The sequence below is a fragment of the Cotesia glomerata genome, linkage group LG1 (assembly GCF_020080835.1).
Source record: "Cotesia glomerata isolate CgM1 linkage group LG1, MPM_Cglom_v2.3, whole genome shotgun sequence".
Lineage (NCBI taxonomy): Eukaryota > Metazoa > Arthropoda > Insecta > Hymenoptera > Braconidae > Cotesia > Cotesia glomerata.
In genome coordinates, this window is record NC_058158.1 from 2,440,558 (window position 1) to 2,467,883 (window position 27,326).

The window sequence follows — 27,326 nt, forward strand, 5'->3', positions numbered from 1 at the left end:
ACTTCTAATTTTACTTTTTGTGGTATTTCCAAAAATTATTAAGAATTTTAGTTCCATTTTACTTCAATTTTACATCCAAATGAAAATTTTATGTATCAGCTAATTACATGTTATTATTTGTCATACCTTAAAATTTTTTTGTATATTTTCTCAAAACGAGTCACCTATTCATTTCTAATAGTAATTATGGATACCCAATGTATTAGCGAGTGAGGAAGAAATAGCAAATGAGGAAGTAAGCAAAAATCTTAAAAGTATAAATAATAACTTGATAACCAATGTCTGGACAAATTTTTTATTGCGTATGTATTAGTTTTTAAGTTTACATTATTGAATGAGACAAAGATGAATTTCTGAGTAAATTATCCAATAAAATAAAAAAAAATGATTTATCACAGCTATTTCTCTTGTTATAGAAGCACGAAACCATTACTTGCATAGGTTGTGATTATTTAATAATTTCTACTACTCCGATGTACAATATTGCCATTCTGTGAAAAAAAAAAAATAATAAATAAAAATAGTAAAATTATTGTTTTCGAAAAATACAAAGTGCGTACCTGGTGGTTTTTTTGATACAATCCAATCAACGTAGTAACTGACGTCAACATTTACGGATGGACTTCCAGAAGAACAAACCATGCCATAATCAATAATTGCAACTAGAACCACTCTTCTTGTTTTAGGGTTGCGCCATAGCACGGGGCCGCCGCTATCATACTAGAAGTTAAAAATTTATCAAATTTCGACTGGTCAAATACGGTATGATATTATAATTGTAATAAATTTTTTTACCGAGCAGCTATCTCTTGTCTCATCTAAAGTACAAATTTGTCTGGGCCCGATTCGATTTAGATATGCTTCAGAACAACCTTCCGGGGAAATTACTTTTACTTCAGCTTTTTGAAGTATGTTAGATGCCGAATCACTTGAACCAAGACTACCCCAACCTTTTTTGATAAAATAATGACAGTAAAATTGAATATTCTGAGGAGTTATTAAATTGAAAAACTGCATTATACCTAATATCTCCACAGTCTTGCCTTCAAAATATTTGCGGTTATGTTTAAACGGTAGACAAACAGGGCCTACTAATTGAGAAAATGTAATAGTACCATCAATATTTATCAAAGCAATGTCGTAATCCAGACTTTTTTCATTGTATAATTCATGGATTATAAATGATCTTGCACGAAATAATTTTGTTGCTTTAGTTTCATCTCCTAGTTTGATTAAAGAAGTCAGTGAACCATCATTATTGGTCGCTAATAATTTCTAAGAAACTTAAAAACTCACTTATCGATAAGTCGTGCTCGCCTACCAAAACACCAATGTCTCCAGGAACATTGTTGTGGATGCAATGAGCTGCAGTTATGACTTGTTTATCATTGATAATTGTCGCGCCACACTGAACTCTGGGAACAGAAGTAGTAATTTCCGCCATCATCGGGTATTCGTTGACACCAGTATCATTTCCGTGGGCGATTCTAGTCTTTAATCAGGTCAATTACCATAATTAGATTGAGGTTTCATTGTTATTATCTTAAAAACTATCAATTACTATTACTTATCAATATTTACCAATAAGTAAAAATGTAGATTAATTTTGGTAATTAATAATAATAACTTACTGGATTCTTCCAACCACATCTACAGTCATTGGTCACCGGTTTCGTAACAACAACTTTATTGAGTTGTTTTACAGCACATAAAAAATATCCACCTTCTGATGCCGGTGAGCTTATTAATCTTACATCAATTTCATTTTCTTCAGAAACAATGCTAAACATGCGCGCTCCGCAAAAACGCTGTACTGGTTTTGAATACGTTTCAATGCTGAGATATCCATCACGACAATTAGGACTCTATAAAATAAAAACTGTAATAATTTAGTGTGTAGTGTTTTTTTTTAATAAAATACCTCGGGTATTGAGAAAATCATGCAGGTTATTTGTATTGGCTGATCACTTTTCGCTTTCCATCGGCATTTTGTTCCTGGTGGATAATTCGCAGGATAATTAGGACTATAAATAGGATACTTCCAACCGGATAAAATTGGCTGCTCAAAATCGCAAGCTCCGAATTTATTATTAACAATTCCTGAAACACTCTGCAGAAACCACAGCAAAGAAAGTGATATCACTGAGCACACTAGACTATTCATCGTAATCACCGTGGCCTGATACCTTCTTTCTTCAATTGTAGACTGAATGATTTAGTTAATTCGATAATGATGTTGGTATATAAATAAGTGTGTGAAGTCGACACGCTGATAACTGATAACACACTTGTGTACATTTTATGGGCGTTTTTTTATGTGTTTATGAAATTCGATATGTATTAAATAATTAGTAAGAAATGAAGAAACGTGTTTACAGGTGTTTGTCGTTTGTAAATGTCATATGATCAAGCCTATAAGTTTATTTTACAAAGCCACGTGTTATTCAAATTAATGATTAATGGTTAATTTTTTCTGTAGTTATAATTTAAAATAATGTTTTCTTACTATTGAACTAATTGATTTTTATTTTCATCAAGATAGAGTATTTTTTTTTAGCAAAGACATTATTTTTTTTTTACAATTGAGATATTTATTTTGTGACTTAAAACTACATCAATTTACGTTATTTTCTTCCATATTTGAAAAGAGAAGTCACTTGAGTAAATTTTCCTATTCTATTTTACAGTATGAATACCCTAGAAATAAAAAATAAAATTCGAATGTATTAAAATTTTTGTTAATTTTTACCTTCAGGAGCTTTACTTTCTATCCAATCAATGTAAGCTCCAATTCTAACAGCAGTGAAAGATGTTTCATGATCACATGAAGGACTGTTATCACTTATTCCTATTACAGCCGTTTTTTTTTGTTATAGGATCACGCCATAAAACTGGACCACCATTATCGAGCTGAAATAATTATTTTTATAAATGTAATTCAGGATTAAGTTAATAAAAATTTTTTCATTGACAAATCAAAGATGTAGTAGTAAAATTGTAGAAAAATTGAATTTCACAACATAAATTAACATTTGAATTTTTAACCTAAATTTCATTAAGTTCTAAATTCAAAAATCAAAATATCCTGAAATCAAATTAAGAATATGATCAAGTTTTTGACCATATAATTACCTGACCAGCAGTTTTGTTGATTCCAACCACACATAACTGTGTCGGCAAATCATCGTCATTGAACTCTTGAAAAGTTTCTATCCTACCCCCGGCTTTCACTTGCTTTATAATGTCCACTTGATTAATGAAGAACTCCAGAAAACTCCGTGTGAAGAATTGAACTTGATTTTTATCAAATGTATCGAAAGAATGTTGAAAAGGAAGACATGCAGGACCGGATTTTTCCTTAAATTCGAAAGTTTCATCAATGGTAACCACTGCAAATGTCATTATCTAAAAAAAGTTTTAGCAGAAAAATCTGGATGCTCGACGATACTCAGCACCTTGATTATCCTTTTTGTTTTTCTTCCTTTGTAATATAAATGAGAGTTAACATTTTACGGTAACTATCTTTATTTAACAGAAACAAAATTAAACTTAATTAACCTGTTGTTATATCGTGTTCAATGACTATGACTGCTGTGTTACTGAGTTCTTTGTTATCAACACAACTTGCTGTAGTTATAACTTGTTTATAATTAATTATAGTTGCATCGCAAAAAATATTATTAGCTTTAATATCCATAATTCAAGCTATCGGGTATTCGTTAACTTTCTTTTTTGATCCACCGACTCTCGTCTTTCATGAATAAATTAAAAAAATTATGAATTATTGAACATAGATAATAACTCTATATGACTTTAATAACTTACTGGATTTGTCCAGTCACAACGACATGTAGAACAGCTGCTAAAACTCGTCCAACTCATCAAAAATAACAATGAAAGCACTGACAAATAAAATAACGATGTATTTTAGATACATAAATATTAAAATTAATAGAATTAATAAATTACTAGTCTGCATTTTATATCGTCACCCACTTCTGTACTATTTAACTACTGGTTTAGATGCCAGCAATATACAGGAACAATTGACTGATAATTACTCAGGTTATCGAACTTTATATCAGTATTGTATTTGATCAAATTTACTTGGTGACAATTTTAATCGAATTATCACGGATTATGCTATTAACTGTTTCTAACGTGAGAAATTTATTTTATTTCTCAATACTAATTATAATTTTCTTTAACTAGGGTCATGTAAATTAAACATTAAAAAATTTTAGATGTCTTCGATTTTATCAGCCGACTACCTTTGTAAAGTATATTATAAAAAATTAAATATCATATTATTAAATTAATTCTTTTTGGATCTTCCTTACTTTTATTTTAAATAAAATAATTTAAACAAATAAATAAATGATTCAATTTTACAGCGTAATTAATAAATTATGTAATATAGTAATAGGATAAATAATAAAATTTTATTCTTCTTCACAATATCGGTAACCTGAAATAAAATTAATCTTAAATAAATAGTGTTTTAATATTTTTTTAACATTTTTTTCTACTCATAAAATTTTACCTTGTAGAGTTTGTGTTCTTATCCACTCTATGAAAGCTCCAACTCTAGAGTTAACAGAAGGTCTTCCATCAGCGCACAAACTGCCGTAGCCGATTATCGCAATAAGAACAATTTTTCTATTGGTAGGATTTTGCCACAAAACGGGACCACCGCTGTCAAATTGACAGCTGTCTTTGTTTTCCGTAAGTGTACAGAGCTGCCTTGATCCGATTCCGCGATACGTTCCCATGCAAATTTTATTTGTGATGACACTAACCTTCACCTTTTGCAGGACGGGAGATTGTCGTTCGGCGACATTGAGGGATCCCCAACCTATGAAGATTTAGAAGTATTAATAAATTGTATCATTATAAATAATTTATCCAAAAACTACTCACCAAGTAAGTCGACGTAGTTTCCTGCAAAAGTGTCCGGAGAGTGCTGGAAAGGAAGACAAACAGGGCCCACTTGTTGGTTGAACATCATTGTACCATCGATATTGATCACCGCGATGTCATAATCTAGAGTAACGGTGGAGAATGACGGATGTATGACGATACTGGCTACTCTGTACAACTTTGTTGCGTTGGTGTCAGTCGCTATGTAAGTTAGATAGTTATTACTATTAAATTAATCTGCTTTCTCTTGAAAATAATGAAACTAATTTTATTTCAGATACTTACATTTAGAAATATCGTGATCGCCGATTAAAACACCAACGGTGTTGGGACTTCTTCCATTGACGCAATGTGCAGCTGTCAACACTTGCTGGTCATTTATAATAGTAGATCCACAGAATACATTTTGGTTTATCACATCAATAAGTCCTGCCATCATCGGATACTCATTAACACCAGTGGATATTCCTCCAACGATTCTTGTCTGTTAATTATTTAATTATCAAGTATGTATTAACGCTAACGATATTTGTAAATTATTATACTCAAATCAACAGATGAAAATAGATTTAGCCGACATTAAATCACTGTTAGAATTTTATTTCATTGAAAAAATTACTACAAAAAAATAAATAAAAAAATTTCATTTGTAAAAAACTTGAAAAACTATAAGTGCAATTGTTAAAAAATATATTTTTGTTCTAATATAATAAATTTAAAAAAAAATCAAAAACGTCGCAGCTAACTTAAGTATTATAATCAGCAGAGGTATCAAAATTTTTTGATTTTTTTATTGATTTTAACTTAACTTAAATTAGAACTGAAAAAATATTTTTGAAAAATTGTACTTATAGTTTTTCAAATCTTTTACATGTGGAAAAATTTTTTTTTGTGATAATTTTTTTAATAAAAAGAATCCTAAAAATTTTCAAATGTCATGATAATGATATTAACAGATATTTGTGAATTTTTTGGATTTTATAATTACTCAATTAATATGAAAAAAATTTAATAAAAAATTTCCACATTCATAAATTTAAATTTTGTAAAAATATTTTTTTTTTTTAGAATGGATTTGTAATAAAAATGCAAAAATCTTTCAAATGTCTACTAATTTATAATACTAAAGTTAGCCGACGTTTTTGATTTTTTTTTTTTATTTATTAAATTAAAACAAAAATATATTTTTTAACAATTGCACTTATAGTTTTTCAAGTTTTTTACAAATAAAATTTGTATCATATAATTTGTTTTTAAATAAGAGCTAAAAAATATTTTTTTTTTAATTGCACTTAAAATTTTTCAAATTTTTTAAAAAATGAAATTTTTCTATTATTTTTTTCTAACAATTGTTTCAATAAAAAATATTTGTTGAATTTTTAGATGTCGGCTAACTTAATTTTCATTGCTAATTTCAGTGTCATTTGTAAATGTAGGGGCTCTAAGTGAAGTTATATCTCAGTAAGAAAAAAAAACTTTTGCAATCAACAGTTATATAAAGTTAGATAATTGCATTTTAGAGTGGGAGTAATTATTCAAAATGGCGAATTCGCAGGTTACAACTAAACAAAATATAATTTTTTTACAAGAACAATTTTAGACATATTGCAAAGGGGTTTCATGCACTACATACAAATTTTAAAAAACTAAATTAACAACTTTTGATTAATTCTCGAAAAAACTCAATTTTACCTCTCTCCCTTCTTCTATCTAAAATTGAATTTCATCGAATTAATTTTAAATATTATACTTTAAATTTTAATAACAATATTTACTTATTCGATTAATAATAATAAATTTTTATTAAAATTTTTGATTTACCGGATTTTTCCAGCCACAGCTGCACTCAGTATTGTCACTAACAATTTCAAGAGTACAGTAGAATCGTCCGACAGAAGAAAAAGATGAGACAATTATGCTATTACCATCTTCAGAATAAACATCGAAGGAACCTGTGCCACAGTAGCGCTTACCCCGACTTTTTTGAGATGTTTGAATAATAACAACATCAGTCTGGCAGTTTGGAGACTGTAAGTATATTGTATACTTATAAATGAATCATTTTACATTAAATCACAATATTGATTATTGTGTTCCATACCTCAGGCAACGAAAAGGGATTACAAGTCATTTTAATCGGCCGATCACTGGTAGCGATCCACCGGCAAGGATTTCTGGCTGTACCCCCACCTAGGTAATTTGAGCTGAATATGTAATAAGATTTTCCTGGAGTTATTGTTTGCTCATAATCACAGTCACCAAATTGGCCGTTGCTCATCCCGGTAAGGCCCAGAAAAATCATTAGAGGACTTAGTGCTCCTAAACAATAAATATTATTAATTATTAATTAATATTTACAAAAGTTCCTCACATTATTGTAATTACTAAATTATAATTAATTATATTAATCGTTTGATGAATCGTAACTTACTAGACAGCATTTTGATAAATACTTGTTACTTCTCCTTTAAAATGCAAACTAAATCGACGGGAAAATTCAACTGCGATATATAAGCTACTATAAGCCAGACTGATAACGAACATGAAAATTCTGTGAGTGTATTTTTGTATTTAATTGTTATTTATTTTGCGCATTTTAAATTAAAGAGTGAAAATTAATTAAGAAGCTATGTTTGATTATTTTTCAATAGACAATAAAAAAATTTAAATCGACTTGTAAAAAGTATCCGTCAACATTGAATAGAATCTTAATCTTTATGTTTTAATTTCAAGTTCAAGTTTTGCGTGCTTATCATTAAGTACACTTATTTATTTGTTTATTATTTTTTTTTTTCAATAACTATTTATCAATAGTTTATCTATATGGTTAAAGGCATTATTTATTACCTGTTTATCGCTTAAATTTATAGTTCTGAAAAATATTTAGACTTTTTAGTGAGAAAATTAAAACGCTTATCAAGTACTTGTCAAATGAATTTTATCTACGTAAGCGAATAATTATGTTCCTTGAGAAATTGATAAAACATCAAACAAATTTTTTAATAATTTTTTTATTTTTATTTTCACACAGATAAGAAACAGATTTAAGAGTCAAATAAACCGCGTAATCATTTCTTGAGAAGTGTAATAAAAAATCAAGTCTTTGGAATCAACTTTTATCTATAGGTCTTTCATATCAGATTTAAAAAGCTTTGATTCAAATTAAATATCACAACTTTTAGTGTAAATAAATGTTTCACTAAAAACAATTAAAGTTTATTTTTTAGCTTGTAGTTACTAATAATTTTACGTTTGCTTTCAATTTACGAGTACGCTTGAATAATCGCTCAAGTAAAAACATTATTCAAAATTATCTTTAATAATAATAATAATAATAATAATAATAATTCGTTTCAAAAACACATTATTGTTATTATTATTTAGCGAAAATGATATATTAAAAAAAGATAATAGTCATTTAAAGAACCTTGGTTGAAAAAATATAAAAAATACCGCGACGGTCATGCGCAATTATTGTAAGGTGGATTTAAAAGAGCAGCTGCACTGTTGTCATGACAACAAAAGTGTTTTCATAACAAATATAACGTTATTTTTTTAACCTGTCTACCCGATCATAATGACAGACACGAGTAAATCTTTTATCACATAATTGTTAATTTAATATTATATTTACCGCGGCCAAAAATCATATGATTAAAAATATATTATTTTGTGTAAATTTATTTTTTATTTTTATTATAAGTTAAAATATTTTATTATTTATATTATGTATTTAAACGGTAATTCTACTGTTATTGACGATATAAATCGTTATGACGGGAAAAGTGACAGGAAGAAAGTAATAAATATAACTGGTTATTAGTTGTAATAATTTATAATAAATAAGAGTTTTTATTTCTATAATAGTAATAAATTTTTTTAAATGTAATAACAATTGCTGTTTTATTTTTTTAGTACAATGGACACAAGAATTCGACAAATGAATCTCAATTGGAGTCAACTCGGCGATCTCACAGACGTAAACTTTCATCTAAAAGTAGGTCCTCGTCGAAAACAAAAGCTTCTTCGAGTAATAATGAAGACTTTAATGATAATAGCAATTCTTCGATGGCAAATAAACTTAGACGTCATAAAAAAACTAAACCAAGTGCCAATGAAACTGACGGTTTAATTGTTAAAAGTGAATCAATTCCTGAAAGAGGTAAATTATTTTTAAAAATTTATCATTTTTATATAGTGAGATAAAAATAAAAATTTTAACATTTATTTCAGGTTTGATGGAGGCGTTAAGTGAAAAAGAAGCTTTATTAGCAAAATATAAAGCGAAATACAGTAAATTAGAAAAAAATTATCAAGAAGTTACCTTGAAAAATTCAAATCTGCAATCGCTGATAGAAAAGCGCGAAGCTGAGTACGATGAATTGCATACGCATTATGAAGAATTGATAAAACATGTTCAATCATTGGATCAAGAGCGGATCAATAATCAACTGGGAAATAAAAAAGTAGTGGCTGAAAATACGCAACTGCATGAAGATGTAAGTTTGCTGAAAATTTTGATTTATCGACTGAACGTTGAGCTGCAGAGATATCAGGACAAATTGAGATTATTGAATGTAAAACCTGATGAAGAAAAGACTGAGAGTACGGATCCGACTACGGAGAGCAAAAGAGTGTCTGAGGCTTGGGGTCATGTCAATAATCACGCTCTGGCTCCACTGCTAGAAGCTTATCAGGAACATCTTGAGGAGAAAGACGATCTTATTCGGCATTTCAGGAATGAGATGGATGATTTTGGAGGTAAATTCAAAGAAATTGTTGCAGAGAATGAAGAGTTGCGTAAAGGTTTAGATCATTATAAATTACAGGTATATTTTTACTTATTATATATTTTTTTTTTGATTTTATACACTGATAGAAAGATTTGTTTATAGTTAAAAATATTTGTTAATATCTAACAAATCATTTATTAGAGACCACTTTTTAGTATTAAACAAATATATCTTAGTATATAAAATGATTTGTTTTTATTTAATAAATCTGATATTTATTTATTAAATATTAATAAATCTTTTTAAATACTAAGAAATATTTGTTAAGGACTAAAAAGTCGTCTCTAATAAATGATTTGTTAAATATTAATAAATATTTTTAACTATAAACAAATCCTTTTATCATTCATGAATGATTAATAAGATAAATGATTTTTTTTAGACGGAAAAATTGATAGAAGAATTAAAAACAGTTTCTGGAGATATAACTCTAGTTAAAGAAGAAAATGATATTTTTAGGAAACAAGTTTCTTTGCATAAACAGAAGCTTCTAGAGATTCATTCGATTTATGAGAAGAAAGTAGATTCAATGTCGCAGGATAATAATAAATTACACAGTGATTATGTTAGCTGTAAAACTGAATTAAGCAACCTTCAAGGTAAATATGAAATACTGTCTGAAGGATACGAAAAACTAAAGAAAAATTCGGAAAAAACTATGCCTGTATCCGTTCACTCGGACGCGATAGACGAATGCAAGAGATTGTTTGAAGAATTGAAAACTCAATACGATACAGAAAAACGTAAATTATTGAATCAATTGAAAAAATTTGAAGAGTTAAATCCAGAAAATGAAAAATTGATTGCTACTTTAACTGCCGAGCGAGATCATCTAAGATATTTGACCAAGAATCTTGAGAAAAGTCTCAAGTAAGTTGTCTTTTTTTTTTTTTTTTTTTTTTTAAATCAAGTATTGGTTTGTTAGTAATAGTAATAATTTCAGGCGGACACAGAGTAAGTTGGAGTCATTGCAAAATGCCTTGTGCTCTATTCAAGTATCTAGAGATTCCTTCAAGAGGCAATTATCGAAAACGACGGCTTATTGTGAAGAATTAGTTACCGCTCAAGAAAAATTGCAGGCGGAAAAAGACGAACTTTTGGCTCTTTTGTGTACAAAAGAAAAAGAAAGCGAAAACATTCAATATCTTGGGAATAATATTACGCAGCGGATGGGAGCTTTAAAAGATCAATTGAAGGTAATTTAACTGATAAAATTATTTATTATCGTTTGAATTGTTACTAATTGTAATAAATTGCAGATTGTTCAAAAGGGAGCTAAAGAGCAACTGGATACTGTTGAAAAAAATATGAAAATACAAGAGCAGGGTGTGGGTCAGATGAAATCAGATTATCATAAAGAATTGCAGCGTTTGAAATCGCTCATTAAGCAGAAAGAAGATGTGATTGGTAAATTACAGAGGGAAAAATACGCGGCGCAAGACCACTTGGAACTGGTTTGGAAAGCGGCTACTAATGACGATAAGAAGGTTAAGGATGTGTTGAAAAACTCAAAGATTTATGTTTGAGATAAATAGACGCTGTGAGAGGTCGTTAAGATGTTCTACTAACTGAAAAAAGCAATTAATTGTCTTCTCAATTACTACTGAGTATGGTGGATTGAAAATCCAAAAGATTGACTGTTATTAGATTTATTTATTCAGTGTTATTGTCTAGTCGCAACTGTTGCTAGTATTAGAATAATATTGATATTGATAAACTATATATAAATTAGCAGGTTTGTTGTTTTTATTTATTGAAATTATTCTCCTGAGATATTAATATTTTTTCTTTATCTTAATCGGTAATAATTCTTCCTTATCCTGACCGTGACGCTATCATCACATGATTATTCATTTTATTTAATAATATTTTATTGTTTCTTAACAAGTTTTTTTAAGCACGAATTCCCACTATGTCACCTGCTTTATTTAGTGGTGATGTCAACCAATACAAGTGGCTGTGAAGGCTGTTACTTTGTACAAGTCGGGTGCCTCAAAATTATGTCTCGGATATTTATTATGCAAGTGATCTCACATTCTGCCGATTAACATATTAAAGAGTTTGACTTGATCAATTGCTATTATTTAACTATTTTTATACTTTTTTTCGCAGTTTAAAGATATTTATGCTAAAAGTAGCAATAACATTTATATAATTATCAAAAGAAGCGACATCAGAGATTAATTTTTTTAATTTATCGTTTCTTAATTACGGGGAAATATTTTTGAGATTATTTATGGAGTTATGATAATTTAATTAACGAGTGCTGATAAGATATTTTAATCTTCTGTAAGCTAGATTAATTGGTAAATTTAAAAGTAATGAGACCTTTTACGTCACTGTCAACATTTATAGTTGGTGAATTTTTTTCTTTTTACTTCAGAGTTTTATAGAAGTTGTTTCGTATAATTAGAATTGTAGATGTAAGAAATAATACATCATACTTCACTTAGTAGAATTCTCATTGCCACTCCCAACAAATTTATAAAATAACAATATTAATTAATTATCTTGTGACAGTTTATTTTTTCCATTTATCGATAGCTTGCAGTTTACATAAAATTAGAATAATTTTTATTTTTCAACACATTTAAATTTTATGGATTTATAAAAGGTCATGATAACATCGATTGATTGAGGTAAGGAATTTTTAGTTATTTATAATCAAATATCGGAATTTTAAATGAAATAATTAAGACATATCTATATATATCTTGAGAAATTATTATTTTCTGATATATTTAATTGGACGTGAAGGTTTCTAAACAGTAATTTTTATTTATTATCATAAATTTTAATTATCATAAAATTGTTGTTTTCAATACTTGTAGATTAGAAAAAATTTTTTCTATTACATTTTCAATATAATTTATCATAATGTGTTACTTATAAATATATGACTTATTAATTTTTATAAAAAAAAAAAAAAACAAATTTTTTAAATTAAAAATTTTCATTACGTCGATTATATTTAAATTTTATGCGTTAATATATTTAATTGTATTTAAAATTAGACAAAAAAGAAAAATAAAAAAAAAATTAATTTAGCAAATATTTTATATTTTTAAGAATTTTTCTAATAAATAAATTATAACAAAAAAAATTTACATGTAGAAATTAAAAAAAATGAAAATTAATTTTTTAAAAATAATTTTTCGGAATAAATTTATTTGCTAAATAAAATTAAAGAATAGTCAAGTGACTGCTAGCTTTAATGTTAGAAACTTTTAAAGAAAACTTTTTTAAATGCGCGGTGAAATTTCCCGCGCAATTTAGTTGAGTGAATCGGGCTTTTAGTTCGAGCGAGATAGCCATACAATTGAATCGTGCGCGCTCGTATAGTCTCGGTTAAAGCAAAATGTCGACGACACCAGGCACGTCGTCGTTGTCGTCTGCAACCGGGCCGTGCGTTAGTGTGTTTTTAAACAGAAACAATATTCGTGTAATAAATAAATAGTATAAAATGCCACTCTATTTAACAAACATAAGTATATATTTATTAATTATTTATATTAGATAGCGCGTGACATTGTGTGCTCTCTCGCGTGGTTTATTAAAATCTAAAGCATATATACGAAAAGCGAGCCGGTGAACATTGATTTTTTCTCTCTATTCTTATTCACTCTCCGAACTAAACTGCCAGATGATCGCCCTGTTAAACGTCACTGTCATTATTTATTATCATATTTATTGTCATTTTAAGTGATAATGCTGACAGAATAGTCTAATCACCACTCAATTTATTAAATCTAAATTTATCGATTATCATTTTGTAAGTGTTACAACTTACTGTTGTCTTATTTATTTATATATATTTTACTTATTATTTGCTTACACTATTACTGTCGATGGAATTTGTATTGACATCAAAGTACATGTAATTGTGTTAAGTAATTTAATTTATAAGTTCAACCTAAATATTTATAAGACACTTTTATTTATTCAATTATAATATTTAATTTTTTTTTTTTTATTAATTTAATTAAAAAAATTTTTACTTTCAGGATTCCAAAACATGGAATAAATTTGGACAGTCATCATTCATCAAGTGAACAATACAATACAGGTTAATAATATTATATTACTTTATTTATTTATTTGTTTGTTTGTTATTATATATATTGTCTACTAAGATGAGAACATTGTTACGTAAATGGTGATATGTGTGAAGCCAATTATTGCATCGATAAGCAAGTCGATTATCGCCAAGTGTACAATGATTGTGAGATATATGTTTTATTTTCGTAGCTGTGCCGTTTCAATTTAACGCTTAGTATTCACAGCGCCGAAAACAATTAAATGATTGTCAATTATAATTTTTAAAAATGAATCACTAGGTATTATAAAATGCGTTTTGTGAGGTGAGTCAATGAACCAGCTAAATTATCAGGGAATTGAGACCGAAACTTCCTTTGCTATAAATTGATAATAAAATATAACCAATCCGGTAACTGAAAGAAAGAAACTAGGCCAAGATTTATTCAAAATTATTATTATATATGCTTACTGAAAAATTTTAATTATTTTGATAACAATTATTACACGGACATTTGTATTCTCTGATGGTATGTGCGCACTAGAATAAAACACTCGGCAGCAGTCCAAGTTGGGCAAAATATTACAGCTGACAACGAACTTACTGATACCGAAGCTGATAATGTAGTAGTGTGTTATTTTGTTATTTACTATCACTATTTTAGGTGGATTTTGATTATATTATGTTGTAGCGATGATACTACAGGTTATATTTATATTACTGCTTAGAGTATTTAGGACTAGAGTATAAAAGATCCCGGAAGTAGATACTGATTACGTCATCGTAAACCCACGCGACAATTAATCCGTGCAATTGTGACGACATCCTTTAGCACTCGCAAACAATGCTGATACTATTTCCTTCGATAACATCAATACCTCACTAGTTATTTACCGGTATTTTTTTCTTCCAAAGATATTAATTATTTAAGTCAATTATTTTATTTAGTATATCAAAAAAATTACTGTAAATTAGTTGAATTAATTTTCATCCCAAAGTTTCTTTGTTAAAGTTTATTTAATTGCTATTTAATAAAAACTGTAAGTGACTTTTTTTTTAAATTAATATTTTGGCAAAATTGTAACTACAATTTTTTTTTTGTTTTGTTATTTATAAAATTGAATTTAAATTAATTATAAATTTTAATTTTGTATTTGGCGCCAAAAATTAATCACATTTTTATTTGCATCTTTTAGCTAATGGAGGCGCTGAAACTCGAATTTTTGGCGCTAAATGAAAATTTAAAATTTTTAGTTATCTTTTTAGCCGTTAAAGGCGCTACAATTCGAAATACATCATATGTACACTCATTGACATTAATACAGTCGACGCTCTCTGTATTGGACCTCTCTGTATTTGACCACATTCTTCCTCTGTATTTGACGATTTTACACAGCTCTTATGGACAAGGACGAGTCAAATACAGAGAATGGTCCTGTACGGGTGAGTCAAATACAGAGATCGTTGACTGTACAAAAGTCAAATGGTTTTCGGCACGAACAAAGCTTAGCTCTATCTTTTGTTTTTTCTTCTCTCACGTGTTTTAACGCGATCTAAACTCGAGATCTACTTGAATCATAATAATAAAAATAATGATAATGAAAAAGTATGTATGTTCTATCGTAACAATGATCCTCATCAGTGAATACGTTTGTTAGTCATGGAGATCGTAAAATTTTATGACTAAAATTATCAGAGGTTAGACATTTTTTTTTAAATTACACCAATATATAAGAAATATTTTGTGTCAACATTTAATTAATTGATAAAAAAAAAAAAAGATAGAACTGCGGCTGTCATAAATTTTAATTTGAACATTTTTTTTTAATAATATATCTAAGACTTCAAGGCTCTAATGCATTAATATTAAATGAATTAAATAATTAAAAAAGTTTCTCAAATGAATTATTTATAAAATAATTAAAATTTTAATAGCGGTGATTAATTGAAATGAATTAATTAAGAATATGTGTTACAGGTACATTCAAAGATAAACCTTGACCTTGGTTTTATCTTAAATATTTGAGCGGATTGCAGTAGCTACCTGAAGCGGAGTTTGATGACAGTTCAGTGTATAAATAATTATATGGAGTGCAACAAAATCAAGTGTAATCATAATATATTACAATGTGTTATACATCTCTGTGTAATGAACTTTATAAGCCCTAGAGTGGGGGTAAAATTAACCGGTGCAAAGTGAAGAGGAATCGTGATCGTGAATCGTCTCTGCTGTACGTGGCGCTGGTTGTGCCCGAGTACGAGTCAGAGTCAGAGCAGTGCAGAGTAGAGTAGTGCCCAAGTTGTTACTACGGTACGCATACACAGTACACAACGCTAGAAGAGGATAAGAAGCTAAAGCTAAGTTGAAGCCAGTCGGAGTCAGAGTCGAGTCGGGCAATAAACAAACGACCGGCGACTTCGGGTGCACACGGACGTATTCTACCAGCCCGGTCTTTTTCCGCGTGTACGTTACTTACACTCTTTTATTTATATATTTGTTTATATATATATATATATATATATATATATATATATATATATATATATATATATATATATATATATTTTTTATATACATACATATATGTATGTATAAACTTGCTGCGGTAAAGTGAAGGTGATCGCAAAAAATTATCCAAGTATTGTTTGTTTTATTGCTACTAGTAATACAAGTAATTAAAATATAATAATGATAAAAATAAAAAAAAAGGTAAACACGTGTCTGGAATAGCAGGCGTTGTGTACGTCATTATTGTGATAGTTTTATTAATAAAGCCAAATTATTACAGTGATATTAAGTGTTTTAAGTGGAAGAGGAACAAGTTATTCAAGTACTTTATATATGGATATAAATGTATATATATATAGAGTATAGTAATACTAATAATAATAGTGGTGTTCAATTATAATGAGGGATTTATCGTGAGGTGTTAAGTGTTTGGAGGACGATGGAGTTCAACGGCGGGTTCGAGCTTGATGGCAGCTTGAAGGAGTGGGCCAAGGATAAACCTTTGAGTATTTTGCAGCTGGATCCAGCTGATAGGGCTGTCCTGAGAATCGCCGGTAAGTCATTGCTCTTTTATTATTATATTATTATTTAATATGTATGTTGGTAATTGTACGTTTTTTAAATATTTTTTAGTAATTTTTGTTTGCTCATTTTTATTTGAACATGTGAGAAATTCAATGGATTTACCGCGTGAGTCATCAAATTACCTGTGTCAACTTAACTCCGTTGATACAATACACGATTTTAAAATTTATTACCGCTAAGCGGTGATATAAAAATAAGAAAACACTAAACTTACTATATTTTTATATAAAATTAAACAGTGTTGAGCTGTTTTTTATTTATTATATATTTTTAATTTTATTTTCTATTGATATTTATATAGTTACTTTATTATCTGAGGATATTTAATAGGATGTTAAACTCGTTTGAGAGCGGTGCGCCTTTTTATTACGATACATTATTTTGGGTCACAGCCGCTTAATCACATATATTTATATATTCATTTTACATATATAACACGTGTTTATTTATCTATTATATGCAAAGGAGTAATAGGTCGTTAACTTTTTTCGCTTCAATGATTCCTTCAGAGACGATTTACTTTCTTTGAGTTATTATTTAATTTATAAACGTGGGAAACCCCGACTATTTATGTATTGTTATTTATATTATTGCGTTTACTATTATCTCACAGCACTATTATTAGGAATATTGTAAAGGAAAGTTTCAATGTTTATTATTTCATTTTATTTATTTATTTATTATTTTTAAGTTTTTTAAGTAGATTAAAAAATAACAAGTGAGTGGGAGTGTAAAAAAAAATCCTTGAAACAACAGCGACCATGTAATGAGCTGAAGAAAAATAGTCACCGGGTTGAGTTCAAGCTCATGTACATGACACAGTAAAATAAAACAACTGAGTACAGTAGAAACGGCGTAAGTGTACGAGAGCAAGAAGGGGTCAAGAGGTAAAATGAGAGGCGAGGTGGAACTACATATCTTAGACAAAGAACTTGGCGCTTGTTTAAAAACTTTTAAATTTATTATACACCATACGTATATTTATATTTTTTTCTGTATATTATTGTTTGCTCCGGCATGAGGTCAACTCAGTATGAATTTCATTCGGTAATCCTTATATATTTATAAAATAATATTTGAGTACTTTATTTTATTCATTCTCTTATTATATGTCTGAGCCAGACTGAGAGTTAATTTAATACGTTCCGAGACTTGTACTCATTCATTGTAAGGAAGAAATTTACGGGGCTTCCCAGAAAAACTTTATGGTGGAACAGAGTTTCGTATCTTTGATGGACTCTTTAATTAAGCGGATAAAACTCTGTCTGTTCATTTTATATTTCTGTATTTATATTGAAAATAAAAAAAAATTGGGGCATAAACTACGTAGCTGGTTGGACAAAATAAATAAAATCATCAGAGCGATTTTTTATCATCGCGTGCTGCAGTTATAAAGGGTCTTTAAAGCCTGTTCAAATGATTTTATTGTTGTTTGAAACTAATAAAGGACGAGTAGAGTGCAAATCATCTGACAGAGTGTTTAGTTGATGCAATCATCGTCATTAATAACGATAAATGTTAAATATAGCTGAGAATGGCATTAAGTCAAGTACTTTCAATAATACTATACGTGATTTCTCATCTTGAGATCAAGTGTTACTAGACATTGAACCCGCAATGATTCTGTTAAAAAGTATTTTAAGTATACTACTGAGTATTGAGGTGCTGGTTCACATTATGCACTAATAATATTAATAATACATTCATCCATCGAATTATACTGTGAGTCAGTGAGAAGAAAGTACGGAAATCCATACTTATAAAGTGCGAAGAAAGTTTTAGTTTAATTTATTGCATTAACTTTATTAAAATTTTTTATTTGATTTCCTTGAGTTTTTAAATTACCGTCTCCGTTTTTTTCTAGATTACTGTACAAGTTTACACGTATGTGCTCGCGCCAGCGGTCAGAACCAACAGGATGCGCTTAAATTATGTATAGTAGGCATGCTTCACTGCCAGTCTGCCACGACCATAAATAATAATGCTCTTGGTGTTTTATATAGACAGGGGTACTCAACTTGAGATTGAATCCCAACAAATATCTCCCCCATCTTCACACCTAATCTTGGCGCTAATTAAGACACAAGAAATCCTGAAAAGTTTTCGTGCTTTGCTGGGATAAGATCACTAAAAAATTAATTGGTTTTTATTTTCTGCAGACACTACTCCTCTATCAAACGGCTGTCATGTGGGACTTTCACGGCCAGTAAACGCAATTCCACTCGATGAAGGCGGTTTAAATAAATAGAAGTTGTCGCTCTAGGGTTGCAAAGCGAGGGTGTTGTCTGGTTCCCTTTGACATGTCTCGTGTCTCTTGTGGGAACATCTATCCTACAATCCATAATATCTTTTTTTAGCAGCACTATTTTGTTGGGGCTGTCTTGTGTCTAGTTGTCCACAAATCGAAAATGCGTCATATGGTCATTGACTTTTTTGTTTGCTGTCTATTTACGAGAGGATGCAATTTTAATAATCCTTCATAATTGCGGGGTATATATGATTTTTTTTTTATTTTTTTTTTTTTTCTATTATTATAGGGAAATAGTTGCGTAACTGAAATGAATGAACAGTTCTGAGTCATGAAACTGGGGTAATTATTATAATTGTGTAATAGGGCAGTCTGGCGCATATAATTCTACGTTATTTAAATTATATGTAGTTCAATTTTGCGTAAATTTATTACTAGTATTTGTAGACAGAAAAAATCAATGATTAAGTAGAGGAAAAAATTTTCTGGGTTCGTAAAAATATTTATAAAGACAATAATTACTTAACTTTTTTTTTTTGTTGATAGTTTAAAAATTTTTTTTAGTCGAAAGATGGATAGGGAATAATATATTATACAACAAACTATTATCATTAAATAAATCGACTCACAAGTAATTAGAATAAATATTTTTAAACTAATTATTGAATATAGCAATTTTTCGTCTTGATAAATTGAGGCTTTCAAATTTTAAAAATTTTAAATAATATTAAAAAATATGATTAACATTTTATTTACTAAATAAAATTCAATATAAACTAACTGTAATGTTTAATTGTTAGTTAATAATAGATATGAGTATGAATTTACTTACATATTTCATCTAATTAAATTGAAAAAAAAATTGGCTAATTAAATAAAAAATTTGAAAATGATTTATTTAACAATAATTTAATTAGTTTGACATTATTTATTTCAAATACTTGAGATTCTGTTTATTGATTGCATATACCTGGAGCCGATCCCATAATGTATTATAATTATTATTGTCACTAAAGTTGTCCTGCAAGAGTAAACTTGAAGGCACCGCGAAACTCGAGCGTCGATAACGAGGATCAAATTACGAGATCATCTTACCGTAATTTTATTTTCGAGATCTTATAAATTTAAAAACAAAAAAAAATCATCGACACGAGAATAGAAAACACCGTAAACTTATTCTATCTCGTACTCATTATGCAAAAATATGTCTGAAAAATAAAACGGTTGATTGTTTATTCAAGTTGAAAAACCAGCGGATGCTATTATCTTAAAGACACGTACTGAATAATATTAAAACGGAATATATTTAATGATAATTGATAAACAACCTGATAAAACTTTACCAGATAACAGATAAGATTACAATAATTTGTTAATTATTTATTAATTGTCAAGTACGGTAATCCAAAAGTATTAATATTTTTTACAGCCTCAAAATTGTGCCGGCGGAAAGAAAAACACTTTAAGCCATCAAACAATAATAATAATAATCCATTAAAAAAAATTTTACGCATTAATATTTCGAAATTCATAAATCTACGTCAATGAATGCTTCACAGTATAAGTACCGTTTTAATACTGCTATCAGTGAATGTAAATACTTATAATAATACTGAACAAATATACGTTTGCTTTAAATTAAATATATATTTTACGTCATATGTTAACGTGGCCAAATGGAAAGTTAATTCACGAGCAACCAACCAGTAAAAATATTATGACAACTCTTAAAATGAATTCTATAAGCGACGCTGGTTATAGATATATGATAATTATAATAATAATAATATAATAAATTATACGCGAGTGTACTTCAGTAGTTTTTAAGTAGCAGATTTAACAATTCAGCCACAAGCGACAGGTTAAATTGATGCTGAATTTATTCGCACTGCATAAGTATTGTATTATTTTATTTTATCTTTACGCAACAGTTATTTTGATGGATAACTTTATGTCATCTGACAAGATATCATTTCATTCATCACCTGGAGGTCTTTTCAATAAGAAATCATTGTCTGGTAGGTTTATTTAATGCTTCAATGAGAACGTCCGATCGATACAATAGTTCTGTCAAAAATTACCTGATGCACTTGTTTGAATTGTTTATTTCAAATTCTAAGGCCTCGAGTACCTTTATAGTCTCTAAGCACGATTCGCGTGTGATAACGATTAATCCACACACACACATACGCTCTGTATTTATAGTTAAACATGTATGTGTGATATTCCCACAGGCAAATTGGGTTCGGGTCAAGGCTCAAAGTTTCCTCTCAAAGTTTTACCGTAGATTTTCATTTCCGTGGCATTTAACACGTTAACAGGCCCCTAATGTGTGAGAAATTTACCCATGTTCGGCTTTTAACACATCCTTGTCGGTTTTTCTCCGCGGATAGTTTGTTAAAACAAAGACTGCACGAAAGTAATAGCAGCTTTAATCTATGCGTGACTTGGTAATCAGCGAGCTTCTACAAACTTTATCCACCAAAAATAAATCGTAAATTTTTATTTGTAACCAAATTTTCGGAAATTTTGGCACATTAATCAAGTTAAGGTCAAATGTTATGACCTATATTCGTAATAAAACTTTTTATTTATTGCTCATGTCTGAGTAAAAGAGTAGGTGAAAATTTGACGAGTAATTTAACATAAAATATTTTTTAATCTGAAATGCTTTCACAAATGCATCGTTATGACAAGTCAGAGCCCCAACTTTTACTTGCACTAACTTTTTACTTTGTTTCCGCAAAAAGTTATTCTGTTCTCGCGTATTGTTTTCTTCAGCGCTTTCTCTTACTCCCATTGCATCAAAATTGATGAATTGTCGACATACATTTATTTCATTCACTTTTTAGTAGATTTAATTTTTTATTTAAATTCATTGTAATTTTTTTTTCTCTAAATTCTAAAACAATTTTATAAAAAATTTCTAGTCCTCCAAGAGATACAAATAAGTGTCAAAATTTCGAACTCTACATTAGTGTTTGAACTATAAATAAAAATTTCAACTAATTATAAAAATTTTGATGAAATGAAAATTTAAAAAAATTTTAAATAAACAATTTTGAAAAATTTGAAATGAACAATTTTAAAGCTTACCACGCAATACTACATTTTGACCCAAATATTCAAGTGCATCTTTATCTTTTACAGTCAAGTAATAAAACGCTAGAAAATCAATTTTTATTATCTCGGGCACTGAAATTTTCGGTCACCAGCGGATCGTAGTTGCATTGATGACCTGCGCTTTCCGCAGTTTCTATGAAGATCAATACCCCGCAGACTCTTTCGTGCAGATTCCTCTCAAATATCCATTATCTACTTGTGGATAGAGGGGTTTTCTGAAAAGTATTTGCATTAATGGGTTTCGAACATGAGCGACTTTTCCGTTAAATTCAACTCGAGCGATACACATTATACTATATCCTACCTTTATAGTTTCTCCGTAATCTAAATGCTTTCCAGGCTTCTAAATGTGCATGTGTGATTTTTTATATCCATAAAAAACAAGTTTACATATAAATAGTTTATATATATTTATGAGGATTGAATATCATATGTCGGCTTATCATTATCGTCTTATATAGTTACTAAAATTAATCAGCTTGTATTGCGGTGTTCCTTCTACCATTACAACATATTTATTAATATATATTATATATTATACTATAAAATTCATTATATATGTAATATATTACTTCAAACCTTTCTTGATCTCGGGACTGCATTACTTTAATGAGATAATCGCGTTTCCTTGCGCTTGTTTTCACTTGATTTAATGTTATTACAATTGTTTTTTATTAAAATGTTTGCCGTAGTGCGTTCATAAACATTACGTCAGTAGAGCATGACCTTCCGCGCCCTCACGTAATTAATTGCAATCACTGAAACTATTACGCTAATAGAAAATTTAAAAAAAATGCTACTGTTTACACTTTTTTAATTAAACTTAGGCCGGTCGTAAATAAATTTAAAAATCTAAAATAACGCCTCTGCTTGTACTCATAAATTCTGTCATCGCTTGATCTTTATTCAGTATAAATTGCACCGTTAGACGTACAGTTAATTGACTCACTGGGATTATTTATTAATTTCATTGTTCTTATCCGCAACCTTCATCACCGCTGCTACCTTGTATTATTATTGTTATATTCAGTAGTTATTTATATCACATTTAATTCGATAAATTTAATGTATTTATCAATGAACAGCTGATCAATATTCTCACTGGCGCTATAAAAATATCGATGTTAATACAATTGAGTCATCTCAACGGTATTTCGTCATCAGTAGCCTATTCATCGGTTTTATACCATTCTGAAAATTCCGTAGTTATTTCACGTGATTTATTATTTTATTATTGTTATTATTATCGGTGATAATATTATTACAGTTTTAGTTTCCAATGATAAAGCTGTCACGCTGTATTACAGTATATTGCTAATTTATCCAACTTTCAGGAGGCATAGAAAGCAAATGACTGTGCGTTATCTGATGAATAAAATACCGATAATAAATCTTCTGGAATGTCTAACGTTAGAAAATATGTCGATGTCTTCTTAGTCGAAGAATTCACACATATAATATCTAACAGGAAATATCGATATGAAATCTTTTCAAAGAAAAGCTATCTTGTAATTCCTTTTAATCTACATAATTTTGTCCAAAATTAAAATTAAAATTTTTGCAAATAATTTTTTTTATATAAAAATGACATTCGAACTATTGATTAATTGATGTGCTAAAATTTTTCTCAATAAAATTTTTTTTATAATTATCTTTATTTCTAGAATAAGACTTCTTAAAGATCTAAAGTTTATGATTTAAAGTGTTTTTTTTAGAGTTTAATGTCTTCTACAAAAAAGTCCTGATAATTCTACGCCACGTAAATGTCAAACGCTTTAAAATTATGCTCTTAGTTCAAGAATTAATTTAATTTTTTTATTAGTATTTTTTTACACAAAATTTTTTTAACACAAGGACGGAAATTTTTCAACAAAAAAAATATAGTATAATAATAATATCTACGGTCTGAGATGAGTTTATCATACTTATCACCTTGCAATTTAAAAGCACAACTCTATGAAGCGTAGAACAAAACCCGTAATCAAAAATACGATAATTTAAATCATCAATCACTAATAATAGCTGTAACTACGATAATATCCTCAATCTAAATCGATATCTTCCATCGACTATAGCCTGTAAGTATAAATCGTTGTAGACTAGAAGCTGTGAAGCGTGCCAGCTGGACAATGGATGGAAAAAGTAGTTAGATCAGATGTTGGTACTATACCTTAACAGTATTATATGTATTATACATTATATATGGAGTAACATACATAGGAGGAAGCTGATAAGTAGTCACATATATCCAGCCTACACTAGTCTCAGCTGGGATCAGTGGGATCTCATCTCTTTTCATCTCGCCTTGTCTTGTCCCATGTCTGATCTATCTCGGAGCGTCATCGGATCTTTCTTTTTTAATCCACTACTCTTTACCTTAACTTGTCTCGCCACGCTCCACGGAGTTCCCTCTCAGGCAGGTCGGGTTTAGTTTGCGCTCTGGCCTGCGCTAGCTTTATTTATTAAGGACAGGTTAGGCTGCCAGACCAGGTTCTATTGCTGCGCTCGCTGGCTGGTTTAGTTGCCGTAGTATTAAACTATACGCCTGCGGAGGCGGCAACAGGTGCTCCTGGGTCACAGTTCGATGCCCGGCAACTAAACTCTAGTCTACCTTCTATTCCATATGCTCTCTATATACTACACTAACACTACATTAAATTATTTTTTACTTTTATTCTCATTTTACTTCCGTTCTTCATCTTGTTTTAGCGTCAGGCCTCCACAATCTTACACTTAGAAAAAAATTAACTTGTTCCAAGAGTATTGTATTTTTAAGAATTTTTTTTAGGCCTCTTATTATCTGGTTAAAAAACTTGAGGCTGGTTACTTACATTAGATTTGTTTTATTATTTTATTCGCGTGATATTTTTTTAGAAAAAAGCTTACCAAAAGTGAGTGTTTTATTTAGACTGGAAATAAATTAACGTGGATAGATTGCATCTGACAGAAGGGGAAATAGAAAAATAAACTGCAGCTGTTTTCGAGTCGTATAATTTCAGGAGGGATAAACTTTATAGATTTTTTACACGATCAATACTTCACTTTTTCAAATATTTTATAAATGTTTAAGAGAAAAATTTCATTAAAATAATTGTTTCAAGTATCAAAGGACCAAATTTTTAATATTTAAAAAATTTTTTGTTACATTTCGCGATATTTTTTTTAATTAAATTTTTTTGAGTGTTTATAATTGTTTATGTTTTGTATTTATATTAAAATTTTGACTGAAGAATGAGAGATAAGCTAAAATTAATGATAAATTTTTGCCAGGAAATTAAATTTCCTATAAAACCTTTTATATTATCTATATTCGCAAAATTTAGTTTAAAACTCAAATAGTGTTATTTCAAAAATTTTATTTTTTGTAAAATATTACAAATTTATACAAATCAATACTTACAATATAATTTATTGATTTATTTGTATAAAAATTATTTCTAATTTTTCAATCATAATTGACTTGAAAAAAATAGTATTCTCGCCTGTCATAAAATTCAAAATCTTCCAATTGAGACTTTAAATACTTCAGGTACTCGATATTTTTATTTTACATTTAAATACTTCCAACCCTCGAGGTCATCCAAGGGGTTGCTCTTGACTCATACTTAAATATTGATTTGCATGAATAGTGTATAATTCCGCGTACCAATTGTACCTATACATGTACTTAAACTAAACATCTGTTATTGTATCGTGTAAAACGGGCTTTGCTCCTTCTTTACCGACCTTCCAATTTATCATCCCAACCACAACATCATCAGTCATAGTTCCACGTAGCAGCAACAGATGGCGAATCTTTCCACATATTCTACTGCAATTTCTAGCTTTAAAAATGGGAATTTTTTATTCTCAAAATTTACCGCCTACTTCATTTATTTATTTATAGAGTAAAAATTTCTGAAGATAAATGTATAAAAATACGAAGTTAAAATATTTGATCCAAACAATAGGCCAGAGATAAAGAGCGGGAAAAATCAATTCAATATCCACGTGGGTTTATAATGAACTTTTTACAAAGTTGAATAAGTTACTTATCTAACTATTAAAATTTATCGGTACAAATTTAACGATGCGTACAATGGATTCGAGCCGCCGACTGTAGATAATCATTTATAATTAAGCAATACACTATTGTAATTCATTTATATTTCTACTTAAACAGACACTGACATTTGAAATTCATTTAAATAAATTCAATTATCTCTTCGATCGCACCGCCTGGGATTTTATTGTATTGTGTTATTTTAAAACTAAATTATCGTTTTGATCAAAATCAAAATTGAAATCCCACTGGACTGTTCTTAGCATATCAATCATGACATTTTTTGATAAAACTCACCTGCGAGCGGTCTGTTGGGAATAGCCTGTCTCAGAGAAGACATGACTCGTTGATTCAAACTGCTTGGAGCAAACAATGAGAAAAAATAATTTTATTTTGTAATACTTTATAGACTTAATCCGATTACAGAAAATAGAAATCAAAATACTTTTATTTTATTTGACAATCCAACGAACCGGATGAAATGATAAAATAAACAAAGCTTAACTTACGCCGGTAAAAACGTCATTACGAGTGTCTATTCGATGCATGCGTGCAACTTCACCGGTAAGACTGCGAGGAATCCACGAGGATTCTGCTCTGATATATTTTGAGCAAGGATCTTACAACTTGATCGTACAGTTAGGATTCCATGAGTGGGGTTCATTGACATTCCATTCGTGCACTCGACAAAACCCCCGCTTCATGATCATCCGCGTAATATAAACGAGTGACTACTTGTTGCCAACAAATTTCCGACATTTTTATTTTAATTCTTACAACGGTTTCATTAATTTATTAAATACTACTTTTTAATATCATTCCTGATGCACATTATTTATTCATTTAATTCTGGAGTTTCCACATCTTTTATTTTTATTCATCGTTTAATTTGTCGTCAAATTTAATATTAATTTATTGTTTTTTTTTATAAATGTCTCCGATATCAAAATTTGAAATAATTTTTTCAAAATGAGAAAAATTGACTTGCTATCGTTTTTTTAGAAAATTAAATTTTCTCAAAAAAAGACAAAATTTTTTTTTCTAAATCAATTCTTAATTTTTACAATTAT

At 29.0% G+C, this 27,326-nt stretch overlaps 2 protein-coding genes across 7 annotated transcripts; one reads left to right on the forward strand and one right to left on the reverse strand.

Moving 5' to 3' along the window:
• Window positions 1–286: 286 nt before the first annotated feature.
• Window positions 287–26,797, reverse strand: LOC123272423. Its single transcript, XM_044739178.1, has 16 exons — window positions 26,766–26,797; window positions 26,554–26,612; window positions 7,021–7,239; window positions 6,742–6,950; window positions 5,206–5,404; window positions 4,921–5,121; window positions 4,544–4,855; window positions 4,445–4,468; window positions 3,133–3,389; window positions 1,922–2,212; window positions 1,632–1,865; window positions 1,297–1,492; window positions 1,023–1,223; window positions 796–950; window positions 561–720; window positions 287–491 (listed from the first exon to the last, which is right to left on the reverse strand). Exons 1-16 carry the CDS (start codon window positions 26,780–26,782, stop codon window positions 466–468), a joined length of 2,760 nt encoding a protein of 919 aa, XP_044595113.1. The 5' UTR covers window positions 26,783–26,797; the 3' UTR covers window positions 287–465.
• LOC123275322 (centrosomal protein of 89 kDa) lies at window positions 8,399–11,447 on the forward strand. 6 transcript variants are annotated; one of them, XM_044743393.1, is made up of 7 exons: window positions 8,399–8,510; window positions 8,836–8,917; window positions 8,979–9,082; window positions 9,154–9,749; window positions 10,096–10,583; window positions 10,657–10,909; window positions 10,973–11,447. In XM_044743393.1, exons 3-7 carry the CDS (start codon window positions 8,989–8,991, stop codon window positions 11,237–11,239), a joined length of 1,698 nt encoding a protein of 565 aa, XP_044599328.1. In that variant the 5' UTR covers window positions 8,399–8,510; window positions 8,836–8,917; window positions 8,979–8,988; the 3' UTR covers window positions 11,240–11,447. The 6 variants fall into 6 exon arrangements, with proteins under 6 accessions (XP_044599328.1, XP_044599327.1, XP_044599324.1 ...); XM_044743392.1 differs by having other exon boundaries at window positions 8,836–9,082; XM_044743389.1 differs by lacking the exon at window positions 8,399–8,510 and adding an exon at window positions 8,556–8,594 and having other exon boundaries at window positions 8,836–9,082.
• Window positions 26,798–27,326: the final 529 nt, after the last annotated feature.

Bases quoted from the DNA above. Each gene is read 5' to 3' on its own strand.
- LOC123275322 (XM_044743387.1), top strand. From the start codon at position 8,648: ATGTATTTAAACGGTAATTCTACTGTTATTGACGATATAAATCGTTAT. The intron at 8,720-8,835 runs GTAATAAATATA...TTATTTTTTTAG, and splicing joins GGAAAAGTGACAGGAAGAAA to TACAATGGACACAAGAATTC. The intron at 10,584-10,656 runs GTAAGTTGTCTT...TAATAATTTCAG, and splicing joins AATCTTGAGAAAAGTCTCAA to GCGGACACAGAGTAAGTTGG.
- LOC123272423 (XM_044739178.1), bottom strand. The intron at 5,405-6,741 runs GTAAATCAAAAA...AATAATTAACAG, and splicing joins GCTGTGGCTGGAAAAATCCG to ACAAGAATCGTTGGAGGAAT. The intron at 5,122-5,205 runs GTAAGTATCTGA...TAACTTACATAG, and splicing joins CGATCACGATATTTCTAAAT to CGACTGACACCAACGCAACA.